At 42.7% G+C, this 10,808-nt stretch overlaps 1 protein-coding gene across 1 annotated transcript in view; it reads left to right on the forward strand.

Annotated features, from left to right (window-relative positions):
• psmc3ip (PSMC3 interacting protein) overlaps positions 1-1,407 on the forward strand; it is a 43,663-nt gene extending 42,256 nt beyond the window's left edge. Inside the window, exon 8 of the mRNA XM_060848731.1 lies at positions 705-1,407. Within this exon, the coding sequence (XP_060704714.1) occupies positions 705-761 (57 nt within the window). The 3' untranslated portion in view covers positions 762-1,407. The remainder of the gene's footprint in view (positions 1-704) is intronic.
• Positions 1,408-10,808: the final 9,401 nt, after the last annotated feature.

Raw genomic sequence — 10,808 nt, forward strand, 5'->3', positions numbered from 1 at the left:
CTGTGTAAAATAAAAGCTCAATTAACGTATTAGCATGGATGGATTGGTTATCTAATTAGTTGGCTAATGGGAAGCAGAGGCTGAATCCCTAAACACTCTCAACGTAGTCAAATGGATTAGGAGAAAGTGAGGACTGCAGATGCTGGAGATCAGAGCTAAAGACGTGTTGCTGGAAAAGCACAGCAGGTCAGGCAGCATCTAAGGAGCAGGAGAATTGACCTTTCGGACATGAGCCCTTCTGAAGAGCGGGCTCGAAGGGCTGAAAGGCTTTCTCCTCCTCTTCTACCTTTCTATGATGACCCTAGTCATCTCCTCAAAGCAAAACAATCATCAAGTTACTAAGACAGAGTCCCACACAGAGTCATGTTGACTGTCCCTAATTAGGCCATGCTTTTTCCAAATGCATGTAAATCCTATTCCTACTTTCAAATCTCTACAGAGCTGAAGAAGGGCTTATGCCAAGCTCTTGGATGCTTATACCAGGAGCATCCAAGGATTCTCCTGCTCCTTGGATGCTACCTGACCTGCTGCGCTTTTCCAGCAACACATTTTCAGCTATAGTCAAATGAATGCCATGTGGAACAAATACTATTCCACAAGGGACAATCAAGAGATTGTCAAAATTATAATTATAATTATATTGTTGGTGTATGAATCCCTTTTGGAATCTACTTCAATAACATCTCTATTGGTTTTTAATATAGGAAGAAATTGGGATAGAAACAGATGAAGATCATATGGTCACCGTACCAGACTTATGAAGAATAAAGTTGTAAAAGAAAATGGCAACACAACCAAAGTTTTATGTAAATAGAAAAGCTATCCCAGAATGTTTTCTGCCCAATTTATTGCATCAAAAATTGATGAGTCTTCTGTTTGGCTACTGAATGTTGCTGGTGTAGAAGCTGCTGTGAAATCTATTCATTTTCCAAGTGTTGCTTTATCCAGTCATACTGAGATGATATTGCTATATTTTTTTATTTCAACAGGAAGATAACTAGATCTTGCCCAACCATATTCAGAATTTCACTGTTCATTTGTTTTCAACTGCTTTTGGAGATCTTTCCAGGAGTGCAATTCATTTTTGTTTTGGTCAAGTCAGCATAGCCCTGTTGTAATGAACAACACCCAGTTTGTAGAAATTGCCTGTGCATTAGATCCATTACTAGATCCACTTCATATTTATAGCTTTGAAAAAGAATGGCTTTGAATCTAAATGAGTAATTTGCTTGGATGTGGAGCTGGAGCTTGACTTATTAAACATCAATAATAAAGCTTTGGCTAATCATTTTGACTCAAGCCAGATTATTGGTGGCAGGTAATAAAAACATTGGTCTACTCTCTGTCAACATTATCTTTTTATAGACTTGTACTGTTACATTTTCTGTTAGCACAAAATATTTTGTCAAGTAGCTGATACAGATTTCTGTGTTAAACTTATTAACAAAAGTTACAACATTGTACATGTTGCTGTTTTTCAGAATAAAATACTGTAAAATTTATGTTTTGGTTCTGTTGTTATAGATATATACTTATGTTAAATGAAAACACCTTTACATTTTCAAAATGACAAAGTTTTGTTATTTTATAAAAGAAACCCTGACATCCAGTAGATGATCTTGCCAGGCTGGAGGACAGAAAAGGAGAAGTTTGAGCTCTGTAGAGATTTGAAAGTAGGAATAGGATTTACACGCATTTGGAAAAAGCATGGCCTAATTAGGGACAGTCAACATGACTCTGTGTGGGACAGGTCATGTCTTAGTAACTTGATGATTGTTTTGCTTTGAGGAGGTGACTAGGGTCATCATAGAAAGGTAGAAGAGGAGGAGGAAGCCTTTCAGCCCTTCGAGCCCGCTCCACCATCCATCACAATCGTGGCTGATGGTTCAACTCAATAGCCTAATGCTGTTTTTTCCCCATACCCTTTGGCCCCATTTGCCCCAAATGCTAAATCTAGCCACCTCTCGAATACATTCAATACATCAGCTACATCCTGATGAAAGGCTTATGCCCAAAACATTGACTCCTCTGCACCTCAAATGCTGCCTAACCTGCTGTGCTCTTCCAGCACACTTTTCAACTCTACCCTGTCTGGTCCTGTTAGAATTTTATAAGTCTGTATGCGATTCTATGGAAAATAAAGAACATGAAAGCATAGGAAGGGTTAAAGCATGTAGACCACTGGCAATCTGTGGTCTGTGGAAGGCAGGATGGGATAACAATAGTGGAATGCTCTTACACCAATTAGCAGAGTAAGGTTAAGGCTGAAAGGTCACTATGGCGAGGTGAGATTACACAAATAATATAGCAAGTTTCTCTGTTAAGTGTTACTATGACAGGATTGGGACCCTAAATATTTGGGACATGACATTAAAATATCTAATTAATAGTAGAGTCAGCTTGTGACAGGAAATATTGTAATAGATGGAATAGCTAAATATCTATCATGACAAGTTAGTCTGGAATGGAAGATCACTGAAGAGATAATGGGAACTAACATCACTGGTTTATTGTGTAGCTAGAGTGAGGTACTTTGGTTAATATAGTTGGACATGCTGAATAAGCTAATAGAAACATGATGATAAAAAAATAAAAATCCACGGACCCTGAGGTTCGTGGGCAATTGAGAATCTGCTTTCTCAGTGTCACGGTTGTTTGTTTGCAAATAAAAGACCTACTTCTTGAAGAACTCTCTGCGTCTCCTGGTGACTTTCTATATTTTCTCCACGACAAATTTGGTGCTGCGAGCAGGGTCATGCAGAGACCCACCTGGACAGAGGGCAGCAGTAATAGGGCACTTCTTGGTCTACTGCGGGCATTCCCGAGACTGACAGATTAAGGGTACTCAGTTGGATTGGAGTGGTCCTTAGGGACTCAGGTGTGGGAACCTGCCAGAGGGTGTCTCCAATCCACGATCCAAAGGCGAGGGGTATTGCTGCTGAAAGAGACATGGAGAATTGGTCAAGAAAACTGCGCAGTGGGGTAAGGGGTGAGTAAGAATAAAAAGTAGCAATTAGAGTCTTAGAGATGTACAGCATGGAAACAGATCCTTCGGTCCAACCCGTCCATGCCGACCAGATATCTCAACCCAATCTAGTCCCACCTGCCAGCACCCGGCCCATATCCCTCCAAACCTTTCCTATTCATATACCCATCCAAATGCCTCTTAAATGTTGTGATTGTACCAGCCTCCACCACTTTCTCTGGCAGCTCATTCAATGCACGTACCACCCTCTGTGTGAAAAAATTGCCCCTTAGGTCTTTTTTATATCTTTCCCCTCTCACCCTAAACCTATGCCCTCTAGCTCTGGACTCCCCGACCCCAGGGAAAAGACTTGCATATTTACCCTATTCATGCCCCTCATAATTTTGTAAACTTCTATAAGGTCACCCCTCAGCCTCCAATGCTCCAGGGAAAACAGCCCCAGCCAGTTCAGCCTCTCCCTCTAGCTCAAATCCTCCAACCCTGGCAATATGCTTGTAAATCTTTTCTGAACCCTTTCAAGTTTCACAACATTTTTCCAATAGAAAGGAGACCAGAATTGCACGCAATATTCCAACAGTGGCCTAACTAATGTCCTGTACAACCGCAACATGACCTCCCAACTCCTGCACTCAGTACTCTAACCAATAAAGGAAAGCCTACCAAACGCTTTCTTCACTATCCTATCTACATGTGATTCCACTTTCAAGGAGCTATGAACCTGAATTCCAAGGTCCCTTTGTTCAGCAACACTCCCTAGGACCTTACCATTAAGTGTATACGACCTGCTAAGATTTGCTTTCCCAAAATGCAGCACCTCGCATTTATCTGAATTAAACTCCATCTGCCACTTCTCAGCCCATTGTACCATCTGGTCAAGATCCTGTTGTAATCTGAGGTAACCCCTCTTTGCTGTACACTACACCTCCAATTTTGGTGTCATCTGCAAACTTATTAACTGTACCTCTTATGTTCGCATCCAAATCATTTATGTAAATGACAAAAAGTAGAGGATCTAGCACCAATTCTTGTGGCACTCCACTTGTAACAGGTCTCCAGTGTGAAAAACAACCATCCACCACCACCCTCTGTCTTCAATCTTTCAGCCAGTTCTGTATCCAAATGGCTAGTTCTCCCTGTATTCTGAGAGATCTAACCTTGCTAATCAGTCTCCCATGGGCAACCTTGTCGAATGCCTTACTGAAGTCCATACAGATCACATCTACCAATCTGCCCTCATCAATTTTCTGTATTACTTCTTCAAAAAATTCGATCAGGTTTGTGAGACATGATTTCCCTCGCACAAAGCCATGTTGACTATCCCAAATCAGTCCTTGCCTTTCCAAATACATGTACATCCTGTCCCTCCAGGATTCCCTCCAACAACTTGCCCACCACTGACGTCAGGCTCACTGGTCTATAGTTCCCTGGCTTGTCCTTACCACCCTTCTTAACCATGTTTGCCAACCTCCAGTCTTCCGGCACTTCATCTGTGACTATCAATGATACAAGTATCTCAGCAAGAGGCCCAGCAATCACTTCTCTAACTTCCCACTGAGTTCTCGGGTACACCTGATCGGGTCCTGGGGATTTAACCACCTTTACCAGTTTCAAGGCATCCAGCATTTCCTCCTCTGTAAACTGGACATTTTGCAAGATGTCACCATCTATTTCTCTACAGTCTATATCTTCATATCCTTTTCCAGTGTAAATACTGATACAAAATACTCCTTTAGTATCTCCCCATTTTCTGTGGTTCCACACAAAGACCGCATTGCTGATCTTTGAGGGGCCCTATTCCCTCCCTAGTTACCCTCTTGTCCTTAATGTATTTGTAAAACCCCTTTGGATTCTCCTTAGTTCTATTTGCCAAAGCAGTCTCATGTCCCCTTTTTGCCCTCCTGATTTCCCTCTTAAGTATACTCCTACTTTCTTTATACTCTTCCGAGGATTCACTCGATCTATCCTGTCTGTACCTGACATATGCTTCCTTCTTTTTCTTAACCAATTTCTTTAGTCATCCAGCATTCCCTATGCCTACCAGCCTTTCCTTTCACCCTGACAGGAATATAGTTTTTCTGGATTCTCATTATCTCATTACTGAAGACTTCCCATTTTCCAGCCGTCCCTTTACCTGCGAACATCTGACCCCAATCAGCTTTCAAAAATTCTTGCCTAATACCATCAAAATTAGCCTTTCTCCAATTTAGAACTTCAACTTTTAGATCTAGTATATCCTTTTCCATCTCTATTTTAAAACAAATAGAATTATGGTCATTGGCCCCAAAGTGCTCCCCCACTGTCACCTGCCCTGCCTTATTTTCCAAGAGTAGGTCAAGTTTTGCACCTTTTCTAGTAGATACAGCCACATACTGAATCAGAAAATTGTCTTGCACGCACTTAACAATTTCCTCTCCATCTAAAGCTTGAACACTATGACAGTCCTAGTCTATGTTTGGAAAGTTAAAATCCCCTATCATAACCACCCTATTATTCTTACAGATAGCTGAGATCTCCTTACAAGTTTGTTTCTCAATTTCCCTCTGACTATTAGGGGGTCTATAATACAATCCCAGTAAGGTGATCATCGCTTTCTTATTTCTCAGTTCCACCCAAATAACTTCCCTGGATATATTTCCGGGAATATCCTCTCTCAGCACAGCTGTAACGCTATTCCTTATCAAAAAAGCTACTCCCCCTCCTCTCTTGCCTCCCTTTCTATCCTTCCTGTAGCATTTGTATCCTGGAACATTAAGCTGCCAGTCCTGCCCATCCCTGAGCCATGTTTCTGTAATTGCTATGGTATCCCAGTCCCATTTTCCTAACCATGCCCTGAGTTCATCTGCCTTCCCTGTTAGGCCCCTTGCATTGAAATAAATGCAGTTTAATTTATTAGTCCTACCTTGTCCTTGCCTGCCCTGACTGATTGACTTGCTTCTGTTCTCAGCTGTACCCATGTCAGATTGATCTCTTTCCTCACTATCTCCCTGGGTCCAAACCTCACCCCCCCCCCCCCCCCCCCCCCCCACACACACACCTTACTAGTTAATCCCCCCTCCCCCCCGCTACACACACACACACCTTACTAGTTAATCCCCCCCCCCCCCCCCGCCACACACACACACACACCTTACTAGTTAATCCCCCCTCCCCCCCGCCACACACACACACACACCTTACTAGTTAATCCCCCCTCCCCCCCCCCCCGCCACACACACACACACACCTTACTAGTTAATCCTCCCGAGCAGCTCTAGCAAATTTCCCTGTCCGTATATTAGTCCCCTTCAAATTTAGGTGCAATCCGTCCTTCTTGTACAGGTCACTACCCCAAAAGAGATTCCAATGATCCAAAAATGTGAATCCTTCTCCCATACACCAGCTCCTCAGCCATGCATTCATCTGCTCTATCCTCCTATTCCTGCCCTCACTCGCTTGTAGCACTGGAGTAATCCAGATGTTACTACTCTCGAGGACCTTTTTAAATTTCTGCCTAACTCTCTGTGATCTCCCTTCAGAATTTCAACCTTTTCCCTTCCTATGTCGTTGGTTCCAATGTAGACAATGATCTCTTGCTGGCCCCTCTCCCCTGTGAGAACATTCTTTGAGACATCCTTGATCCTGGCACCAGGGAAGCAACACACCATTCTTCTTGTCTGAGTAATAAGTCCACGTTGGTGTATATAAGACCCTATAGATAGATAGGGCAGAATAAAGAAGGGGAAATTGTTTTACTGGAAGCACTTATAGGCCTGTTTAGAAAGCCGGCAGATTGGTAGTGAATGATTAACAAGTTAAATAGCAGAGAATAGTCATAGTGTTACTAATTGTTAAATGTTTTAGATAAGGCCTGTAAGATAATAGGACTTTGGAAATGAACATAGGGTCTGTTTAAGTAAGACTCTGGCTGACAGAGATCGATTTATGGCTGAGTTTTTGGCTGTTCGCAGCAAGGCTCCTGTGTGTTTCTGTGAGAGAGAGTTTATAGTTTAATCATTGTGATCTGATTTGTCTGCGTGATTGTTTGTTGGTGGTTAAATGTTTGTGTTTTGGTTCCCTGGAGCTTGAGATCCAGGGGTATTGTGATTTTATTTTGCACTGTAACAATTTAAGATAGTTTTTTTTGAGAGAGAAATTTCTCAAGAAACCATTAGTCATTGGTGCATTTTGAAGGTGGAGTGTTAGATTGGTTTAGGCTGAATGAATGAGAATAGGTTGTTTGTATTAACTAGCTGCATTGAGGACACTTAGGAATTGATAGATTGGTAAGGGACAATTGCAAGTTATAAAGTTAGAGATTGTTTATACTATTGACAAAGCACTACCGGACTTGAGTGGTATGAGGAAGTGATTTATGAGAGCAAAGATAATACGTTAGTTGTACTGAAATATATCGTAGGATGGACAAAGGGACTGCAGTTGAGATACAGAGTAAGAAATTTCCAGTGGCAAGAAATTATATTGTAAAATTTCTGAGAAATGGGAAAAAAGAACTAAGGATTTATTGACTAAAATGCCAAAAGAAGGTATCTTTGATGTACACATGTGTGATGAGATGGAAGGACTAATTAAGAACTATAAGCCGAAAGATAAATCTAAAAATAGAAACCAAAAGAGGGATCAGGAGATGGAATACTAAACCTTTTCAGGAAAGAAGGTGAGGAATTGAAGATAGCTTGTCAGGCACCTGTGGTGACTAGGAAAGCTGCAAAAGAACAAGCTGAGCAGTTACGGGAAACAGAAAAGTGGTGAAGGTGATGCAGAGGAAGCAGAAAGGGATGATGAGAGACAAGGAAAGAAAAAGGCCCCAGTACCTAAAGAATGGGAGGAGTTAGAAATAGCATTGGACTCCGAGCTCAAGGGGGAATTATTGAGAAGTAAGGGTCAGTAAAGGGAAAAAAGGGCCAACAGGGAAGGATGCTACCACTCCTTATAAAAGAGGGGAGAAACCCACAATGCATTCTTTAGGGAACTCAGGATCTGGAAGGGCTGAAGAATGCGCTGCCCAGTTTACATGAGGGAGCAGGAAAGGGGATCAGCGCTTTTGAAGATGAAACCACAAGGTGATTGCTGGCTATAGGAGACTTGAAGGCCCTGCTGGTGAGGTTGGTAGGGCTCTCGAAGTTAAAGGAAATAATGGTCCAAGCCCATTTGAAAAATGCGGCAGACAATCCAATGATTGACAGGGTCGGGTTTGATCGAGTGAGACAATGTTTGGCAGGCCTTAAGAGACCGTTATCCACCCAAAGTGGACCCCCAGGCTCTGAGAGGGGATCTACTGGGAGAAAGTGAAAACCCGGCTTCCTACTTGGAGAAACAGTTAAAGAAGTGGAGGCTGGAAACAGAGCAATACATAGAGATTAATCAATTGCTGACCACAATGTTCCGAAATTCCATCATTGAGGCAATGCCCTCCCAAGTCAGGTCAAGGCTGGAGGTGGTGATGGGTCTGACATCATCAATAAGCCACCAGGAAATTAGAGATCATGTAGCTCATGCCGTTGTTAGGTTTTGAAAATTGGAGGATTTTAGAGAAGCTTAAACAACAGCCTAAAAAGAACTGGAGTCCCCAAGGACAGGGACGTCGGAATGGGGGAACTAAGGTACATGATAAATAATCAAGCTCAAGGGGGGGGCAGAAATGATGTACTGGGATGCCATCAACCAGGCCACTTTAGGAGGAATTGCCCTTATTGGACCAGGCCCTCTCTGCCCTACAGTGGGCCTGGACGGCAGGAATCGCCAGTAGCCATTTCCCAGACACCTACAGGCTCAGCAGGACCTGTATGGGATGTGTTAGGATGCCCTGAGAACCTGGGTGGGATGGGCACTACCCCGTATTAGCATGGGAAGCTGATCAAGAACCAGTAATACAAGTTAATATAGAAGGGTGGCAGACACCAGTGATGATAGATACTAGAGCTACATACACTTGTGTACAGCCGCGGTATGCCTCTCACCTTCCCATGTCAAGTAAATTTGTTAAAATTGTAGGATTCTCAGAGAAATCACAGTTAACTCGATTTATAGCTCCAGTAAGATTAGAAATGCAAGGTAGGGAGATAGTTCTGCTAATATTAGTGTCTAAAGAGACTCTAATTAACTTGTTATGTAAGGATGCTTTACTACAGTTAGAGGTAAGATTGGAGTGCACACAGCAGGGCTTGGTCATAGAAAAGGCCAATACACAATTAGTGAAGCAAGAAATTAATGATGCTAATGTTTATTGGATAGGGGATATAGCAAGTGATATTTAAGACATTTGGGTGATGTGGGAAGCAGAAGTGTTATAGAGTCTTAGAGATGTACAGCATGAAAACAGACCCTTCGGTCCAACCTGTCCATGCCGACCAGATATCCCATCCCAATCTAGTTCCACCTGCTAGTACCCGGCCCATATCCCTCCAAACCCTTCCTATTCATACACCCATCCAAATGCCTCTTAAATGTTGCAATTGTACCAGACTCCACCACACCCTCTGGCAGCTCATTCCATACACGTACCACCCTCTGTATGAAAAAGTTGCTGCTCCAGGGAAAACAGCCCCAGCCTGTTCAGCCTCTCCCTATAGCTCAAATCCTCCAACATCCTTGTAAATCTTTTCTGAACCCTTTCAAATTTCACAACATCTTTCTGATAGGAAGGAGACCAGAATTGCACACAATATTCCAACAGTGGCCTAACCAATGTCCTGTACAAACGCAACATGACCTCCCAACTCCTGTACTCAATACTCTGACCGATAAAGGAAAGCATACCAAATGCCTTCTTCATATCCTATCTACCTGCGACTCCACTTTCAAGGAGATATGAACCTGCACTCCAAAGTCTCTTTGTTCAGCAACACTCCCTAGGACCTTACTATTAAGTGTATAAGTCCTGCTAAGATTTGCTTTTCCAAAATGCATGACTAAAGGAACACCACCTAAGCCTGAGCTGCATTGTACAGTGATATTTGATGAGTCTCAGGATGAGGTGTTAGAGAGGCAATGGCAGTAGGAAGTCACTGCTCCACAACATTTGAGAAGTGAAGTAATAGTATTAGGGCAGCAGGGAGTGATTCTGCAAATAGAGAGAAATGTGTTCCTGGAAAAGTGGTATAGTGTATCAGGCGCCACACCACATGTAACCTTACTGGTAAATAAAGGATATCAATCTGAAGACTTAGGATCTGTGGCCGGCATGTAGAAACAGTTAGGGAATGGCATATGCTCACAACAGGGGTTTGGGAATCCAGGGATAGCAGCTATATTAAAATCCTAGCATACTGCAACTTGACAAGGAATCTGAAGGAAGTCAAGGTAACACCCCAGCGGAGCATGCCAGTAACAGTGCAGGAAGATGGTAATGACCAATTGGATGCATTACCAGCCACTTTGTGGTCCCAGCATGATACAGATCTGGAGAGAGTGAAATCAGCTAGCCCAGTGGAAATAAGGGTGAAACCAGGAGCTGGGACAATAGTGAAATTTCTGAAGAATGAAGTTATCCGAAGGTTTGGTATATTGTCGGAAATTGGTTCAGACAATGGGTGTGCCTTCATTCAGAAAGTAGTTAAGTTGGTGCTGCAGTTTTTGAGAATCAGAGATTGTATCAAACAGAACGTGCATCCTCCCCAGAAACAGGGTATGGGGGAAAGGATTAATGGGACATTGAAAGCTAAATTAAATAAGATCTGCGCAAGCACCAACCTTAATTGGGTTGATGTGCTGCTGCTGGCACTAATGAGTTATCGCATGCAGACTAATCGCATGACCAAACTAACACCCCACATGAGATGCTCACAGGTAGACCTATGCCCAGAGCCCATACAAAGGGCCTAGC

The sequence above is a fragment of the Hemiscyllium ocellatum genome, chromosome 32 (genome assembly GCF_020745735.1).
Source record: "Hemiscyllium ocellatum isolate sHemOce1 chromosome 32, sHemOce1.pat.X.cur, whole genome shotgun sequence".
Lineage (NCBI taxonomy): Eukaryota > Metazoa > Chordata > Chondrichthyes > Orectolobiformes > Hemiscylliidae > Hemiscyllium > Hemiscyllium ocellatum.